This window comes from Lichenostomus cassidix, chromosome 3, assembly GCF_008360975.1.
Source record: "Lichenostomus cassidix isolate B80296 chromosome 3, HeHo_3.0, whole genome shotgun sequence".
Lineage (NCBI taxonomy): Eukaryota > Metazoa > Chordata > Aves > Passeriformes > Meliphagidae > Lichenostomus > Lichenostomus cassidix.
In genome coordinates this window covers 55,817,161-55,837,388 of record NC_139483.1, presented here as the reverse complement: position 1 = coordinate 55,837,388, position 20,228 = coordinate 55,817,161, and the positions used below count along the sequence as shown (strand labels likewise).

Genomic DNA, 20,228 nt, shown 5'->3' with positions numbered 1-20,228 from the left:
TTTTCTCATTGTTCTGCATTGGCTTACATGACTTACTTGTATGCCGTGTGTTTATAGTACTTGCTTTTGAACTGAATTTGTTTCTGTGTCAATCCTATCTGATACAGCGTATGCCAAGTACATGAAGTTATCGGGGTGTGCTAATAGTAGTTTCAGGACAGCCTGATAGTGCTTGTTCCACAGGTTTTGTCCTTATTGGCAGGAAAAGGGTGGGGATGGCAGAGGTGGGGGGCAGGTGGAAAGGAGAAAGCTAATAAAAGTAAACCTTAAGAGTTTGAACCTGGTTTTATTAATGATAAAAAAAATCCCCAAAAAACAAAGCAAGCCAAAACCAAAAGCTGGAAGTTATTAACAGGTAAATGCACCATTTAAAGTACAAAAACTTAAGGAATTAGCAATTCAACCTTTTAAACCAGATATAACTTTGTTTTTAAAAGCCTGCCTGATTTCTTAACAGGTGCAAAGGATGTAAGAATTACCTTTAATTAAGCATATTTTTATTGTTCAGTAGCAATGAGCTATGAATTTCAGAACCTGGATTTCTCGTGTTTATTTTTCTATCTACTAGTTTGGTGATGACAGCACATGAGAAAGGAGATGCAAAAGCACTGTTCAAAGGTAAGACAAAAGTATGTAGTGGTGTATTTTAGGGTGGACTGGAGTCCAGTTTCAACGTTTCTCTATTTGTGAATCTTGTAATTACCAGATGACTAATGAAATCAATGCATATGTAGCCACTAAACTAATGGCTTACTGCTTTGCACTTTACTCTGGAAAACAGACTTACTTGAAGTCAGTATTTCTCCAAAGTTCTAGAGCATGCTTGACTTAGTTTAAATTTACAGTTAAGTAAGTTCCTAGATCATTAAAGGGTTTCTGCAGTAGCATTTTTTTAAGTGGCGTATGACAATTAGTGTCTGCAGGAATAGTGTCCAAGACAAATGGATGTAACTAAAATACTACCAGCTACTCTGGTCTGTATTAAAGAGATAAAGCTAGTCCATGTCTACCACCACTGCTACTTTAATTCCCTGGGGTTCACGTCAATGTTGTAAATCACATGGTAGTGGTCACTAGAAGTGAAAACGCCATTGGTGATAGCTGGTTGCTTTTTGAATGTTGCTTCAGGCCTCATTGCCTGAAAAATAGCAGTTGAATGGTTGAATGCATGAAAGGGAAGTGACAAGTACCTATACAAAATGGTACTGGCATCTGGCACCCAAAGGAATTTTTAATTCATGGAAGTCTCTGATGGTGAATTTTATTTGATCTTAGTATCATGCTGCTTGCTTATGTAGCATGTGTGTATGCATACATCCTGGATCCTGTACATTGTAAAATATAACATTTGTGAGAAGCTTAAAATGCTTATAACACAATACAGTATTCAGGCTTTATCTGATCAGATGGTAAAAAGCCTTGTGAGGAAGTCTGTGGTGGTTAAAAAAGGTATAGCTCTCAGGCGGTGACAGCTTGTTACTTAAATCTGTCAGGTATTACAGGACATTCATGACTTTAAAATCATCTTTACATGAGGTTTTTATTTTCTCAAAGAACTGTATGTTTTTAAATAGTAAAGAAATAATCAGAAATACAAATTATACCCTCAGATTCCAAATTAACTTGTTAAAAAAAAAACTTTTAAGACAAGCCATTCCCCTTATCCTCTGCTTAGAAGGTATCCTATAAATAAGCAGGGTGGGGTGCTTCATTTGTGTGATTTTTTTTTTTTTTTTTTTTTCCTTCCACTCTAAAATGAAAGCAACGCAGCAACTGTGCCAGTTAATAAAATACATAATGTGATTCCATAATTGGCTTGCTTTCATGGAACATTTGCTACAAGCATTAGTGAACTACAGTATAATAGTACATATGCAAATACTAAAGCCTGTAATATTCATATTTTTGCCTGACGATTGATGCCTGTATTATGACTCTTAATAATTCTGAATGTACTTGGGTCATTTTAATGAAAGATGACATTTTATTGATCAAAAAAATACAACATATTCCTCTTAAAAATAAGATAGTGCCTGTATCATGCTGTATGTATTTTCAGTATTCAGGGAGGAAAAAACAACTTGCTGATCTTGGACCATTTGCCTTTTATCTTAGCTACTGCTAAAGCAGTTACTTTGCTGATTCACGCAAGAGCACTGCTGGCTGATCAGAGAAACTGAATTAACATCCTTTTCTAGGATGCATCAAGAAGTGAGGGATGAAAACACTGTGCCTTACAATGGGCTGGGATTCCCTGTGTGGCTCTTTCCAGGTGTATTTCCTGACAACTGGAAAGATGAGGCTATTTATTCTCAACAAAATTGTTCAGGCTTAGCCCCCACTGAATTTTTGTAATCTGAGTTATATATAGTAAATGTGGGTGCTGTAAGATGTTGAGACTACATGTATTTATGTAAAAAGAAAATATATAAAGATTGAAGGTTTTATGGTAGAAGAGATGAATTCCATACAATTTAAATTTTACCTAACGTTTGTCTTGTCTGCAGAGTGCCTTCTAACTCTGAGGGATGAGCTCTTCTCCCTGACCTCGCTGGAGAGCCAATTTTTACTGGGTCTTTGGTTTCCTTTGCACTAAACATACCTATTATTTTAGTTGATGGGGTTAAGGTAATGGAGTGAAAGATTTTTATGAGCGCCAGAGGCCGCTGACTTGCTACCACGAGGAAGGCAGTTGGTGGGGAAACAAGATGTGCAAAAAATTGGTGAAAGAATGGAAATGAGCCAACAAAAGTAGGTCGTAGACAAAACAGCTGAAACGGTATTAGTGCTGCTGGTCCTGTCACTGAATTGCCAGAACCATGTCTTTGCGAGGCGGGTTTTGAAAGCCAACTGAGCTGTGCTGTTGCGTCCTCTCGGGGGCACGGGCACCGGGCGGCATTTGCTTCCTAGGGGCGCTGAGGCAGGCCAGGGCCTGAGTTTTAAGATAACGACACTCTGACCAGCTCTGCCCGTAACGACACGCTACACCCACCGCTCAGAAATGCTATCTGTCGCCATGGAAAGGAAGGAGGTGGCCGCGGGGTGTGTCACCTGCGGCTCAGCCTGGCTCAGCCCCCGCGGCTGAGGGCGGGCAGGCCGCGGCTGCGCCGTGAGAGTCGCGCTGGGCTCCCGACGCCGCCATGTTGTGCCGCTTTGCCGCCGCGAGCAGGTGAGAGCGGCTTTGCCGCCGCGGGGGCAGCGAGGCTTGGGCAGAGCCCCTCGCCCAGAGGCTGCGGCTGCACCGCCATCGCCCTCCGCCGCCGAGCCGGGGCCGGAAGGGCAGAGCGGGGGAGGATGCGGCGGGAGGGTCGTCTTCTCGCCCCTCGGTGTCTGCCCCCCGCCATTTCACGCGCAAGGAAGTCGCGCTGCTGCCGGCTGCCTCTCCGGGTCGGTGCCGGCCCGGGCGGGGGCTGCTGGCGGGCGTCCTTGAGCCCTCCCCCGTTCGGCCCGCGCCCTCCGCCGAGGGGCTCTGGTGGCCTGACACGGTGCTGTCACACCCTCTCGGCTTTGCTGGCCGGGGTCGCCGCGCTCGGCCGCTCTTCAGGGTCCCGAGGGCTTTGCTCGCCGTGTGTCCCTGGCTTATGTCAAGGTCACCAGCGATACGGCGCAGTGCCCCAGGAGCTGACCGTCCTGCCGGCCCGGCGATTCTCCTCTAGCTGTGGCCCTTGTTATGTCGTGTGACAAGTGCGAGGTGTTAAAATGGGGAAGGGTGACACAGCCTGCGTGGTGTCTGTGCCGGGCATCGCGGCCGTGACACCCCGTGTGGGTTCCCGCTATCCCTGTGGGTACATGGAAGCACATGTCGGTGTCAGTGCTGGAGAGATTCAGTCCTAGGGACCTGGTGACTGTGCAGGTCTTTTTAGCCTTTTTATTTACCAGTATAGAGACTTGGTGGATAGCGAGGGAAGGACACTTCAGTGACATCTTTGCTTCTATTTTTAATCAATAAAGATTAGGTGAAGCTTTGAATATCAGCAAGTTACTACTGGCTTTTCGTTGCTGTCCCTGCTTTTCCCTTCCCTGTGTGCTTGGAAGGGTGCATGGGTCTTTGCAGAGGCTTGGGGGCTCGGTTTGAGAAGCAGCAGCTTTGCACTGCAGAGCCCTATATCTGTGACATTTGTGTGAATTCATCTTTGCAGTTAAGCTCCAGAGAATGCTTGCTTTGAGCTCCTGAAAAATGGAAGTTTGACTGCTTTGGCTAACATACCTCCCCAGGTACTTAGAGCAGCTGATCAAAACAGCAGTGGTTTCAGTCTGTTTCATAGGCAAAGCCCAAGTTTTACTGAATAAGATTACTTCCTTCTGTGTTTTTTCTCTTCCAGAAGCAGTGCGAAGTTGGTAGCACCATTGGGGTGCCTGGTTTCTAGGCAAAAGCACACCCTTCCTGACTTGCCATATGACTATGCTGCTCTGGAACCTCATATTAATGCAGAGATCATGCAGCTGCACCACAGCAAGCATCATGCCACCTACGTGAACAATCTGAACGTTGTTGAGGAGAAATACCAAGAGGCACTTGCAAAAGGTTTGTATATCCACAGTCAGCAGGTGAGAGGGAAGCTTATTGGCATAGACAATACAGGATCAAAAAAAAGAAAAGGAAAATAGTTTCTTTAAAAAGTTTTGGATTATGTCATCACAATATAGTTAGGGGAAAATCTTTCATTGTAACTTCAGTGGTGCTCATAATTTGAAGTCAAATGTAAGTAAAAAGCATGAATTCCATTCTCTGTAGTGTTCATTAGTAACTTGAACTGAACAAAGACAGTCAGTAAGAAGTTGCAGTCATTTTGCTGAACAAGTACTTTGCAATAAAAAGTTAGTAGCAGAGCTAGATAAAGTGAAATTTGTGTGCCTTAATGAATTGCACATCAGATGCTCACCTTAGTCTTGGTAAATAATCTCCATTATGTACAAGTGGAGGTGACTCAAAAGTGTAGTTAGTGTGTGCAGCATGGAGTGGAGAGACCTGAATTTGGGTGTCAGTTATGTCACTGGGTCAGTTTAAGGGGTCATCTAGGTCACAAGCCCATGTGAGACACTGAAACTTGTAGCAAGTCATCATGGATTTTTTTGTTACAATCTCAAAACTTGACATATGCTGCCTTCTGTGAAAACTTTTCAGTTGTAGCAGAGCTACACTGAAACACGAGATGCATTTTTTTCTAAACTTTGAGTCTTTCAGTTTGGCTGGTGAAAGTGTGTGAAATAACATGTATATCTTTTTAAGAAGGTAAATTATTTTGTGGGGTTTTTTTAGCTGTTCTGTTGATCTCTTTAAAAGGTACTAATTTACCTCAAAGAAATGATTACTGTATGGACTCAATTCTATCTGTTTACCAGTTGGCTTCACAGTGGAATTTAACTGCTTGGGTTTGGGTGGAAATGAGAATTGCCAATACTTGAGTAAACCTCAACCATGTATCCCTTGATAATTAATTGCTAATGTATTTGAATAGAGAATGGGGATTTCCAAGTACCTAAGTAAGCCTAAAAATAACCTGTACAGTCTGAATTAATGAATTAGTGAGATTTGCTTAAAAGGCAGGTGATCAAGACTGACTGTGCCTTGCCCTGCCAGTGGCAGATCCAGGAAAGGTGTATTCTGGAGATTAATTAGTGCAGATACAACTGGGGAGGGCACCTGAACTGTAAGAAGACAGTGGGGCTGCTGCTGCTGTTACTGATCCTGTTTAATGACCAAGGCTTCAACCACTAGGGGTGGCAAAATTTCTGGTTGTCTGCAGTGAAACATCTGCAGTGTTGTGGATCCTTCGAGTTATATTTTTAAAATCATGACTTTTGATAGCATCTCATCACTTGCTGTTAAAATGTTTTACTTAGAGGTAGAGATTAATTTCTCCTTAAGGATTCTGCAGGGATTATTTTCCAAATGGATTATTTATTGGTTGTGGTCATGCACAGCAAAGCAGATGAGATGTTTGTGATTGTGCAGTTTGTTTGTTTTTTTCCTAACTGGTATCCCAGTGTACTGCATGCAGTATTTTGACCCTTATTAGAAAAGATTCTAAAACCAGGGCAAAGTCTGAACTACCACCTCATTCTGTCAATATTGTCATTATTTTTTCATACTTAAAACTAAGCATGGTCAAAAATCTTTGTGGACTGTGTATCAGTGTTGGGTTACATAGCACATCTGATCACTATCTAATATCTTTCCCAGACAGCAGAACGTTGTCAATGTCTCTTCAGCAATAGAAAGTAAAGTATTCTCTTCAAATTATCTTTAACATGTTCTTCACCTATCCATATATGTGTAGAAAACTCAAATAAAAGCCATCCTGTTGGCTTATGTTGTCAGTTCATTTGAAAATGAGTGTGTACATCTGTGACAGTGCAGGACTTTGTTTCAACATAAACTGGTTCTGACTAGTGGCCTGTCAAGTTGTGTCAGATTTGCTAATTGAAGGATATTAACTTCAAACTTATTTTCAGTGAAAATTTGTTCCTACCATAGTTTTCCTTCCTCTTCTCTGACCATCATGTGGCCTGTGATGCACTCTTACAAGGAAACAGCTTAGACTGAGAGACTGAGTTGAGTACTTTCTTGAGCACCTCTGACCTTCTTGTCTTGATTTACTGAATTGTCTGTCCTTGGACTCTATACCAAAAAATTCCAATGTGCTTTTACTGTAACTTAAGGGCAACTTACCTATTTTCCATTGTTTCTTTTTTCTTCCCAATGCCAAGTTCAGCTGCACAAATACTGTTGTTTTTAAGGACAATGGTCAAATGCTATCTCTGGTTCCTAGTGGTCCTGAGGACTATGTGGTATGGGCTGCCTGATGCTTGCAGTATTGCAGATCACTTATTATAGCATAAGAAAAGGTCAAAGATAAATCTTTAGTACAGTTTGTTGTGACTGTCTAAAATATGTATAACAGTACAGACTTTATGTTTTCAATTAGTAAGTTGTATGCTAGTTGAAAGATTTTGGAGATCAGTGGAGGTCTAGTACAAACTTACTGCCTACTGTGGTGATGATTGCGATTTTATTTATGTGCTTTTATCTTCTGTATCCTTAGGTGATGTTACAGCTCAGGTGTCACTTCAGCCTGCACTGAAGTTCAATGGTGGGGGTCATATCAATCACACCATCTTCTGGACAAACCTTTCTCCTAATGGAGGAGGGGAGCCTAAAGGTTAGTGCTTGTTACAGTGGTTTATTGCATCAGTTTTAATTAAAAGGTAGAATTGGAGATCTTTTTGCTCTTTGAAAGAGTCTAAAGGATCTTTATTTTTCAGAGTTAATTCATCTTTCTGTGTGACAATTACCAAAATTCTGAGGTATTTGGGGGGGGGGGGTTTGGGATGTAAGCCAAGAGTATAAAAAGCTAGTCCTGTACAAAGTGTTTTTAATTTCTTGAGCTTGTTATGTATACACTGCAAAATACCTGGCTATTGCTGTATATATCCTTTCCACCTTCATAAGAGAAAATAGTTGTACAGAGCTGTGCTGATTAAATTGCCATATGTACTGGGTTCACAGAAAGGGGAGAAATGTGCTGCAGACCCAGCCAGCTTAGTGGCTGAAGTTATGCTCCAGTTTGAATAGGGATAGTTAGCATTTGAAGCCTAAAGGAAGGAATCCCCTTGGGGAGAATAGAGTACTGATTACCTACAATGATCTGCAATTAAAGGTAAAGGCCCTATAGTACAGATCTCACAAAAGCTGTTGTGATAAACTTGGGAGGTTTTGATTGAGTTTTAAATGTGTGTGATCTTTTTGTGCTTTGTTTCTGTTAAAGGAGAATTGATGGAAGCCATCAAGCGTGACTTTGGTTCCTTTGCAAACTTCAAGGAGAAGCTGACAGCTGTATCCGTTGGTGTTCAAGGATCAGGCTGGGGGTGGCTTGGCTATAACAAAGAGCAGGGCCGCCTACAGATAGCAGCTTGTGCAAATCAAGACCCTTTGCAAGGAACAACAGGTTGGGTTTCTTTCCTTCCCCTCTGCTTCTGTAGATTTGATAGGCAAGTGTATGAGATCTGAAAAGTGGTGTGTGGACAATGCTTAGAAGAAATTGGTGGATAAATAGATCTGGAAAACCAAATGTCTTTCCAGGCAGAAGTGAAAATGCAATTCTTAGAGCACCGTTTGTAAAGCAGGACTTAAAAAAGAGCAGTTGGATTCAGTGCCTTTCTTGTCCAAGGGCAAATGGATGGGCCATATTGTGAAAGTGTTTTTTGCTTGGCCAATAATTTTAGCTTTGGCTTCCTTGTATTTTTGAATAACTGGAGTATCTTGCATGTATCAAGCAAGATTAAGCTTCTTGCCTTCAGATGTTTTTTTTCTCAGGCAGAGGGGCTATTCACAGCACTGTCAACAGAGGCCAGACGACAGGAGAGGGGAAGATGAACATAATAACTCTTGTTCCTATCTAGGCTGGGTTTAAAATGGAGCCTTAAAATTTGCTTCGTTTATATTGACAAAGAGTAATTAGTGTCAGCCAGATTAGTTGAGGATGTGGGTAAATGTTAAGAGTTGGACAAGCAGCAATTATGTACTTGCTTTTGTGCTAAAATACCCTTGCCACTGAATTTTTAATGGCAAATTTTCATGGGAGGGAGAGTGATATTTACCCCCTTTATGTCCCTATACTAAATGTATAATTTCTTCTTCCCCTACTGATAGGCAATACATAGACTGCTAACAATGCATGAAATTCCTTGCCATTCTTTATGAATTCTGCAGAAAATGTTTTAAAGGTATCTGCAAAATTATTTGGGCATAAATAATGGGGGTAAATTTCACCCTCCCGTGAAAATTTACTGTTAAAAATTCAATGACAAGGGTGTTTTAGCACATAAGCAAGGAGGTAATTTGGCACTTAATAAATAGCTTGTAATTAAAGTATTAGAAGCAAGGTGGCATAGCAAGAAACCTTCATAGTGTAATTTTTTTATGGAAGTGCTTGCCTAACTCTGCAAAAGATAAAAACCTTTCAAAAATTACTTCATCTGGTTTTGTCTGTGTCTTCAGGGCAGTTACAGAGTACCTATAGATGTGTTTACCTGAATCAGCTCTTTGAGTTTGTTCAGTGTGTGTGTGTGTGTGTGTGTGTGTTTGTATTTGAGCACAGTTTTGTAAAATACTGCAATAAGGACCCATGTGCTGCAGAGCTCTTGGTCTTCCTGCAGAGTAAGACTCAGAAATGTCAGGGGTACAGCTTGGGTATGCAGTATAAAACTTTACATGTAAAGTATGTTTTCATACATTTACAAAATTTATCCTCTTTTTTCACAGGTCTTATTCCTTTGCTAGGCATTGACGTATGGGAACACGCTTATTATCTTCAATATAAAAATGTTCGACCTGATTATTTGAAAGCCATCTGGAATGTGATCAACTGGGAGAATGTATCTTCAAGATATGCATCTTGTAAAAAGTAGAGTGGAATTCTTGCACAGACTACTAAAATGTCACCAGTTCTACTCTGATACCACTCTTGTAGTAGTGCCTGTGGCTTACAAATGAATTGTTCTACTGCAGAAAGCACTTCACTCATCCAGCAAAAGCATTCATAATCAAGCAAAGTGTCTGCTTGTTTAATTCTGTCAGAGGTATTTACTTAGAGTTTTGAAGCTTTAAACTGTTGTGCAACAAGGGGACACACCTTAATCTGTTCCATTGCATATAGAAACATAGAGTCACCTTGCTGAAGCTTATTAAGGTAATGGATTTCCATGTTGCACTGAAATACCTAAGTGGAAATATGTGCTACTGTTGCTATAAACAAATAAAACTTGAAAGAATAATCTTCTATAACTGTCTACAAGAGACTCATTTTTACTAGTAGCTGGTCTAGGTACTTGATTTAAAAATAATTGGAAGAGAAAAATGCCTTTTGTAATTTGTTCTATTACAGGCTGTGGAGCTTTTGTAAAGGTTGAAAAGATAAATGAAAGGTGTTGCTATGCCTGCTGAATTGACTGTCTTTAGTCATCCCTACCCTTCCTGCATCTCTCACATGAGATCTTCATGTATCACATTGATGCAGGAGCATAGGAAGTGTTACCTTGGGCAAAAGATTTCAGCACTGCCTCAGGCAAATTGTTCACATAGAGCCTGGAGGACAGCATGTGGCACTCATTTCATACAAACTGTTCAGGTATGTCTTAGAACATCCTTTAACCAAAGGGACTGATTCCATGCATATATCAAATGAGCTGTCTCTGCACATCTGTGTTCCTTCGGCAGTAGTAACAAACTTGATGTTTGAAGCAGGGATGAAGTAACCTGTGTGGTGTGATGGAGCATGCCCATGGTCCTGAAAAAGAAATGGCATGTTGTGCTTACCACAGTATCTGCTTGAAGGTGAAGGAAACAATGGTGTTTTTTGCTGTTCCTTATTCAAGTCTGTATGATATGGTAAGGTACCACATAGCAGAGATTAAAAATCAAAGTGGTGGAGTGCTCCTCTCAATGAGTGAGTGGTGAGGCAGGGCTTTGTTGGTGAGTGGTGTAATGTGTGTGCCAGACATCCCAGGACTGCATGGTTTAAAAGAACAGGAAGTAAATACACCTGCAGACTGGTGCTCTGGAAAGGGGTGTGGAGGAAGCTATGGAGGGAGCCTGAGAGTGCCATGTAGTGAGGCTTTAAACCACGGAGAGCTCCTCCAGCACAGCCAGCACTTGCTGAGGCTCTAAAGGCAGTAGTGTGAGACCCAGAACAGGCTGGTAAGGCTCAGTTTCTGTAGTGCACCAGGCTAAGGAGGAGTTCAGCTCCTCTCCTGCTTCCAGTCAGCAGCCGCCTTGTGTCCTGTCTGAGTCTGAATGTGGAAAGTCGACAGCTGTATACAAATGGGAATGTCTGTGGAATAGGAAGATGAGAACTTACTAACTGTTGAAGGCGAGTAGCAGGGACACTGAAGCAATGAAAATTATTTAATGCTTGTCCTGGTGGACAGCTGTAAAGGACAAAGGTTTCTTACAGGGCTCATTTGAAGTAAGGGCTTGGTTAAACGGTTTTAATTCCATGCTGCTGTGAAATCCGGAAAAAGTCCTAGTGTTTCTTTTGACATGAGCTGGAGTATGTGCCTGTAACTTAGCAAGCCTGCTAGCAAAGCTATGGAGTGGGCAGTGAAAGTGCATCAACCTCTTAGTAATCTGTGTTGGGCAGTAAACTTGGAATAAGCTATTGAGAACCAGCACTCTGTGTTACAGAGTTTGTTGTGGAGGTGGGCAGGTGTGTCTCTCCCTACATGAATTAAGAAATGGGAAGGGGGAGCATTGCAGCTGACCTCAAATGCCCTGTCTGTGCAAGCTTGAGACCCATTACTCAAACACAAAATTAACAGTTTGCTCTACCTAGAGCTTCCTAGTGGTGGAAACAGTCGTGTGTGTAGTCATCTCCAACCTGAACTGTGCAGAGTATTATCAATGAGCATGGAATTATTTGCAGACTTGGTCTGCATGACAGGAGCAATGAGTTTGCAAGTTTCAGAGCTGGATTGGTCTTTGACCTGGACCAAACAGAAGAGTTGCAAAATTGCATTGTGACAGTCCCCAGGGCTTAGCTTTTGTCAGTCCTTGCCTAGCCACGATGCTGATAAAGATGCCATGTTTGTAGACATAGCTAATTTGTGTTTTGGCCACAGTATGTTAAAATAAAAATTTGGAATAATTTTCAAGAGGGGAACAAAGTGCAGTACCTAACCCAAATCCTGGGAAATGATAGTGTGTTGTGAGTTGAAAGAACAGGGTGCATCAGGGTGATCCCATAATGAATACTTGTGGGTGGCAAAGCTGCTGCACACAGACACTTTGGTTTGCACATGACAGATTTTGATGGCTGAAATGTTTTTCAGAAACATGCGTTTGGACCCAAAAGGGCAATATGCTGCTGGAAAACACAAGGTCACATTTGGGACTTTTTTGCTGAGCCATAAAAAGACATTTGAAGGCTAATATGAATCACAAAGCATGTGTATCTCATTGTGTACCACAACAGATTAAAGTAATTCAAGGCCAAACGGAGCTCTTGCAGCCTTTCTGCTGCCCCCCATGGCAGGTCGTGGGGATGATGCCATGGTTGGCCCCAGTGAGCCCTCAGGATGGCGCCTTCATCCTGCTGGGAAACAGGAGGGGTCTGGGTGTCTTTCCTGTGTATTTAAAAATGGAAATAGATTGAAGATGCTTTTTCCCTCCAGCTTCTATTTCCACCTCACAGTTTTTTATTTCACCTTTGTCTACAGTATGTATTAAAACCCCCCAAAGTAGTAAACTCCTAAACTGTCTCCAGAAAATACTGACAGTGACTCAGCTTGTGAGCTGGGATGCTCTCCTAAATATTAAAGCCTCTTTATTTACTGAAGAGGCTTTATTTTGCATTCAAGAATTTAGTTCTTCCCTGAAGCAAAGTAGGTTTAAAATGCCACTGTGCCATTCTGCTAATATTTTACGTGCCTGTTGCATTGACCTTGCAGAAGTTAATCATTACACTACTATAAAGTGAAAGACTTGTTTGCAGTCATGTCTAATACTGGGGAGATAAAATACTGGTAACTTAGTAGGCTTAACCTGCCTTTTTCTTCTGCTTAATAATTAAAAGTAATGCTCTCAGATTTCATCAAAGCTGCTATTACTCTTGATTCAAACAGCAAGGGGCTTTGGTAGGAGTGTGAGTCAACAGAGCTGAAGCAACTGCCGTCCCGGAGATCCAGAGCTGTGCCTTCCCCACTAGGTGGGAGTGTCTGTCTGTCTGTCTTACTGTTGTCTTCGGGCTTCAGAGTTGAATTTCCAAGAGTCAAGTTTGGAACCTGGCTGGGTGTTCTCACTGCTCAGGAGGGGATTTATTTGTGTTTCCACATTCTTGATAATCGAGGTGGCCCTCATCAGTAAACAGCAGATGGGGAGGAGACAATGCTGCTGTGGAGCAGGCAGTTTATGGTAATATATACAGTCAAATCTAGCATTTACTGTAACTGGAGCCAGAGGCTAGAGGGAGGTACTCCTAAATGAAATGAGGATGCTTCTAGGGTTCCCATCTGCCTCATCAGGCTCTAAGTGTGTCTGTGTAGGCACATACCGTACCTGACGTCCTGAATGATCATTCAAGCCCAGAGACTCCAGATACAGCTTCAGGGGATGAAGTCTGTCACATTGCTGTAATTAAGCCAAGTCTGCAGAGAGTACACAACCTGAGGCATGGAGCTTTGTAGTTACAGATGAGCTGCTTTACAGGGCTGCTGCTGCACTAGCTTTTCACTGGATCTTCTCACCTAAAGAGATGGATAGACCAATTAGCACAGACAAGTTGGTAAACCTGCTGCCTGGACCTGACAGCTGGTGGTGGACCCACACAGCCTTGTGACACCACTGAAGCAGCTTTGATATGTGCCCCACAGGGGTGTTTTAAAGCATGTCTGGATTGATGGCAAATCCCTGGAGTTCAGAGAACTGACAGCACAGCACTTGGGAAGTCTTCACATTAGGGCTATGTGAAGTGTTTGGCAGTCCCCATAGTTGTGGGCTCCTGTTGCACACAAATTTGCAGAAGAAATGACAGTTTTGTGAAAGCATTAATTTCTGCACAACTCTGGAGAAACATGCAAAAGTTGGTGGTCATTGCATTTGGTGTTTGCAGACAGGTTGGGGGCTTTCAGAACCTGACTTCCTCTGGGGGAGTTTTGTCCCAGTAGGAAGGGTAAAAACTTTTCAAAGTCCAGGTCTGTCTTCAGTTAGACAACGATTCCTTAGCAGTTTCTTGTTTTCATCACTCTTTCTGAGGAGGAGCCAAGTCTATACATCCCCAGCTTCTCCCTATCTCTCCTCAGGTCTCTTGTTGAGCTCCACTTCCTTTGGAGTATGCTCTGCAATTGTGTTCCTTCTCACCAGCTGCTCCATAGAGCCTGCATATTAAAGGCTTGTCCTTCATGCTACTGGCACTAGGACTGTAGCTCTAAAAGGTCAGATCTAGAAGCAAGTAGCATGGTAATTCAGCTACTTTTATCCATAACCTCTGTAGCACTGACAGAAGATTACTGCACAGGAATTTCTGTTTTGCCTTGTTTTTATAAGAGAAGGTTAGACGTTTTTATGGAGCTGCTACAAAAAATATCACTGACACATCAGAGGTATGCAAATGAGAAGGCAAGAGAAAAGAACATCTGTTCCTTTAAGTGTCATGATTTGAAGGTAATCTCACAATTCTGAGAATTTCAATACTATTTCTGTACTATTTCAATATCTGAGCCTGACAGGAAATAGTGATGTTGCAACTCTTGTTTTGCCTCTAGAAATTCAGACCTGAGGTAGCTAAAAGCAAGGGCTTCCAGTTTTCAGGAATTTTGAAATTTGGCTGTGGTCAAAATTGGATAGAATTGACAACTTGTCAGTGTTTCCAGGAATCCAGAAGCTCCCCAGGCCCTACAGCTGTCAGGGAAGTCTGGTGTCTTGTCTGTAAGGGCAGCTGTTGTGGGCTTCAAGCCTCAGGCTTCTCCAAAGGCTTCACATAGAGCTGTTTCAAACAAAACGTTTTGGGCTTGTAAAGGTGTTGTTTAAGAAAGCTCTCTGTCTCTCTATGTGTCTGCCTTCTGACTAAATGCTTCACTGGGATATTTCCAGCCACTCTTATCCCTTAAGCAGAATTGTGTAAGGAAGATGTAGGGAGGAGGGGAAATGCAGTCTTTCAAAGGATGCATCACCAATCTGTCTTTGATTTCTCCCTCCCATAAAAGATGCACACAAGCCTGGCATGAGAAGATCTTGTCTCTTGGGGCCCTTGAGTGTTTGAGTTCATTTCCCAAGTCACTGAGAGGAACTTGTGTCAGAAGGACTTCACCTTTTCCTTCCATCTGGCCTCCCCCACCTCTCCCTGGGTTTAACTACAATCAGTTGTACTGGTATCTACAAGGAAACGCATTCATTAATTTCTGCCTTTTTTTTTTTTCTTACGAAAGAATAAGGGTCACAAAAACTCTCACCTGGCTTTTCTGGGGATGAAGGAATATTATTTATGAAAGCTTAACTGTAGGTCTTAGTGCTTGTTTGCATAACTAAATAAAATTGGAACAATCAACTGGATTTAGCCTGTCTGAGGGTCAAAAGCTCCAGTGGGAGTTTTCACTTGCCTTCATGAGATCCAGGTCTGTTAAAAGCAGTTCAGAGCCAGAATTGCTGCTTTTCTGTATTATTTAGCTGGGAATTAGAGTTGTTCCTGGATTTTCTTGTATCTAAAATGTAAGTTGTAGCAGTTAAGTGTTGGTTGTTGTCCATCTGCTGATATTCCTTGGTGTCCTAAACTCATTCTCTCCAGCTGGTGTGAGACTGTGCAGTGCACATAGAGTGTGTGCATGGCAAACCCATGTCTTGTATAGGAGGAAGCACAGGATGTGAAATGGAGCTCAGTGTTTTTGTTCCAGATGTGGCTGTCTGGCATAGACACTGTGGAACGGATAGAGGTGTGGGCTGGTGATGAGGGTTCAGCCTTGAAACTGGTCCTTGAGAATAACATCTGCATCTAAGGATTCTGAGCTGACCTGCCCAGATTTCTCTCCAGTGGGCTCTGATGTCAGCTTCATTAGAAAGCAGCATGTTTCTGTGGCCTCAGAGGGGTATGCAAGCAGCTAGATAATTTTGGGATATAGGACTATCCCATCAAAGCCCTCTTTCCTTTGCCTGAGCACTTTGCATCAGCAGCCAGCATGTTACAACAATGCAATGATCTTCCTGCTGTATTTTTTTATTCCAAATCCCAAGGAGTTCACTTTAGGACAGTTTTGTATGGGTAGAAAAGAGCAAAGCTGTCCATGGCCAGCTGAGGAGTTGTTCCCATGTACTGCATCCAGGAGCATGTTTTTTAAGTTGGCTGCAAAGGGATTCTGTGGACTGCACCCTTGGGCTGATCCTGACATCAGAGCAGTGATATGGAGAAGAAGTCCTAATCTGGCTGTTACTCACTTGGATCTTCTTGCAGAGTCTGAGCTGGACCTGACATCTGAAAATCCTAGCTGCCTGTAATGCTTAGGGATTACAGTTTTGAAGGGGCTAATATGTGTGTGTGTCTAAATATGCAAATACGATAATGAACTTATCTCTATGTGTGTCATTCTGTTAACCTCTTCTGAGTGTTTGGAGAAAAAAAATGGCAGAAAAACCATCTGGTAACACTCACTCTTGCAAGCAAACATCTGGCTGCCAGACTTGAGAGGCTGTGTAATCTCTGCTCATGTGGTTTGCAGGCTTTGATTCTCCGCTATGACTGACTGCTGCAGAGGAACTTGTCCCTCGTGGCAGAGTGTGATCTGACAATGTTTTGGAAGGACAGGAGGTGTCCACCGTTAGACTTTATTTACTTAGAAGTGTTGCCAGGTTAATCCAAGGATGGTATATGTGTAAGGTTCTCATATTGCTTCATCACTAAAGCCTTGGCCTTAAAAAGCTCTTGCTGGGGCTGGAACTGTGCTTGCAGTTACCCAGATAAATTGTGGAGGTGAAATGTCTGTAGTGCACTGTGAATGTCATAAAAGTGAATGCTTCCTGTAAGCCTCTGAACTGAAATTCAGGAAAAAATATGCTTTGCTTTCCTTACACACCACATGCACACACACATACACATAAGGAAATGAGACCTTGTGTCTTGCCTTTTTGATTTATTTCTGGATGAATGAAAAAGGGTGGGATGACTGTGCAGTTCATGCAAAGAAGGAGGATGTGTCTTGCCTCTGCTGGCTGGGTGGGCACTTTGGACACTCCAAAATTCAGGAGAGCAGCATGGAATCTTCTTCTGCTGCCATGACCCTGAACATGTGTCTCCCACTGGTATGCCCTGTCTGCCATGGCAGGAGCATTTCAGAGGTGATGTATTTTGAGCTCCTGCAGCCAAAAGGCCTGAAATGCTCATTAGTTGGGGTAGTCAGGCAAAGGTGACCTCCTCCAGACCAGTGCCCAAGGTACTCCCCCAACAAAGAGACTGTGGATATTAAAAAAAATACCATGGGCAGTATCCTGACTGCTCAAGGGGAGCCATCTGCCCTCAGCATGACCTCGTTCCACTAACTGAGCCCCATATCCTCCTTCCAGCTCCAAGAATTTGGTGACTTGGGATGAATTGGCGAGACATTTCGAATCAGTCAACACCCCATGTTCAGTAAATAAGTTATTTGCTTCTCCCAGTCTTGCCCATAGCATTTTTCAGTTGCATGAAACTATTTTCTATTGGCTTGAAAGGGGAACAGGAATGAAATAAATTTGTTGACTGAGTCAGAGAACAAGTAACAGCAGCTAAACAAGAACTCTGATTTAGTGATTTTCGTCACGATCAAATTTAGACTCCATCTTCCACAGATATTCAGGCTGTGGAATGTTTTTTTGCAAAGGAATTCACAATGAATTTGTTCATCTCAAGTCAGAATGACTGTCTTGGTGGGAGTTGGCAGTGACATTTGGGTTATGTTAATGAGAGCAAAATTAAATGTAGTGCAAAATTAAATTTAGCACAAAGTAGGAATCTGCAACATGAAAAATAAGTGAAAAAGAAGAAAGAACTACCTCTAACACTGCAGATCAAAGGGAGAGAATTGTTAGAAAGTCCCAGCACTAGTTTTTTATAGTTTGGGGTTTTATCCAAGGGGGGGGGGGGAAAAAAGACTATAATCTGAAAACTGGGATAATAATTTTCTTTTTTGAAGCCACATAAACTCACCTTCTGTTGGAGAAACAACCAGGTTTTATTCTTCACCTTGACCAGAAAAATAAATGCAGTGGAAGAGACAGGGAGAGGAGAAAGGCTCTGGTTTTGTCTTTCATATTTATTTGCACATTATTCTTTACAATGGTGAGAAATTTTAAAAACTTTTCTGAGAAAAAAGCCCAGACAAAGGAATCAGAAAAATTATATAACTGGAAAACAGCAAAACAAAAAAATCCTAGTGCTTGTAGAAAGCCTATTAGTTGGTTATCTGTTGGAGGAAGTTTTTTGTGAAGATTAAAGCTGCCCACAGGAGTTAGTAGTATCACCACCATCCACTCAAAACAACCTGTCACCTCCATTGCCATCATCCATCAAGTTCTCAGGTTGCAGTCAAGGATTATCAAGCATGCCCTAGCCTTGTTAGCAGTAATCTTTAACAAAAATATGTCAAATAACAGAGAGGCCCTACTTAGACCAGATGATATCCTATCACTACATTATTTTCACTTTCAATTTCAACTAACATGAAACCAGGCAGCATTAATTTATATATGGACCTTCTCCTCTCTTACAGGTAGCTGCTCCTTATCACCAGAGGAATTGCTCCCAGAAGAGCCTGTAGCTGCTTGTGGGGTTTGTTGTCTGATGTGTTGACATTCCAGGTTCAAACATCCACCTTTTCTGTGTGACAGCAGTTGCATGGCCCAGATCTTCATGATTCATGCAGAACAGGCAGCTGGATGAATCCATAAGACAGCTGTGTGTTCAGCCATGATCTTCACAGACAGAGAAGAGCACTTGCAGCAGGAGATGGAATTTATTTCCATAGAAAAAAAAATCAATTTTATGTCACTTTCTCTGCCATGTGGCAAAAGAGAGAAGAGAACAGGCAGTGGTAACCCCTTCTGCTTCTTGTGCTCTCTCATACAGCAGTATGTAGACATCTAAATTCTGAACAAATCCATTTATATCTATTTATGTTAAATTGTTCACATGTGGTGTTCATAGCCAAGAGTGTAATGGAGTAAAAAGCCTGCTCCATTCCAGTGATGTCTCTATCAGGCAAGTCTCAACACATCTGTAGAGCTGCAGAAGTCCTTGAGGTCATGCCTGCTGGTCTTGTCCTGGATCCTCAGCATGTAAAATTTTCATCTGTAACAAGTCCTCTGGGAAATTTCAATTTCCTTAAAACATAGGATATCAATAGGTTTCAGAAGGAGGATAAGCAACAGAGACCAGAAAAAATGCTGCTGCTTTCTGAAAACATATCAGATTTGTATGTACGTGGAGAAAGCTTGAGTATCTAGAGAAGTGTTTTGTATTTTTTCATTGGAAACTGAGAGAGTCCTTAGGGCCCCCACCAGCATGCCAATAGTCTGTGAATGTCTGATTGATAATGCTGGATTCGAGCAGCTATGACCTAGTAGGCTTCTCACTCTTCTTTCAGCACCACTTAGCAGATTAAGGTTATGAAATTTAATGTGGCATAACAGTCCAAGCTATTATTGCTGGAACTGTGGTGGTGTCTAGAAGGTCATTGCCTGAACCCTTGGCCTGAGATAAAATTAGTATTAAAAAAAGCGTCTGTGTGAGTAGGGCCCAGGAACTGCTGGCTGTGTGTGGTTTGGATGAGGCTGTCTGCTTGCTCCCCTAAGGCACAGCCATAAATAGTGCAGTGATAATGAGAGCTTGCAGAAAAATCTGAGACAGTTCTTCCTCCGAGGGATGCTGACTTACAAGTAGTTTGAACAGCAATATGTGTTCTCTAACAAAGAGGTTTGGGAAATCCCTTATTCTTCTGAGATTCCCTGGTGAATGTATTGACCATATCTGAAGTATTTTTGCACAAGGTCACATCCAGCATCTGGAACAGGGTATAGGAATGTATTCCTAAAATGTGAATGGGTGATGCTGGTAAAATACTGCTGTATTAGCATACAAGTAAGCGTTCTTTTTTCTGAAGACACCTGTAATTATAGCTGTAGAGGAACGACCACCTCTTTATTTGGAGGTAATCAATCATGTTGTGGCCTGGCTTATGCAGGAATTTATATAAAATGGATGATCATAGTGTCTCTGTGTTTTAAAGCCAGTACATTTAATATCTTTGTCTTTCCTTTCTCATTTCCCACATAATTTGCTTTACTCTTTCTGTCTTTCTCCTGGATGAGAAGTTGAGTTCTCTCTCCCTGCAGATGCTGAAAGCTTTGATCAAATCCTTGTCTCCCTCTTACTAATGTATGTAACACAGTAGAGTAGGATGGCTGTGGCTAATCCTAGACTGTGCACTAAAATGTATGGAATAACCAGATTTTCCAAGGCCAGCCAATTCTGTGTGATACAAGAGAGCTTCAAAAAGAAATTATAATCTCTTGTTTTAGAGGCAGCAATAACTAATCTCCCTCTGAAACACACTGATGTAATGCAATTAAAAAAAAATCCATAGAATAAAGGGTCTGGATAGGAAACTTTCAGGGAGAACTAAGGAGCACTAAAGTAGGCAGTAGGGTGCAGGGCAGGCACTGGGGTACCACTTAGATCTTCCCAAGGTGCCCACTCACCCATAGCCCCAGG

At 42.1% G+C, this 20,228-nt stretch overlaps 1 protein-coding gene across 1 annotated transcript; it reads left to right on the top strand.

Moving 5' to 3' along the window:
* Positions 1–3,038: 3,038 nt before the first annotated feature.
* SOD2 (superoxide dismutase 2) lies at positions 3,039–9,787 on the top strand. The gene is made up of 5 exons (XM_085055873.1): positions 3,039–3,169; positions 4,323–4,525; positions 7,047–7,163; positions 7,770–7,949; positions 9,266–9,787. The coding sequence occupies exons 1-5, from the start codon at positions 3,141–3,143 to the stop codon at positions 9,409–9,411; spliced, it is 675 nt and encodes a 224-aa protein (XP_084911999.1). The 5' UTR covers positions 3,039–3,140; the 3' UTR covers positions 9,412–9,787.
* The last annotated feature ends 10,441 nt before the right edge of the window (positions 9,788–20,228 follow it).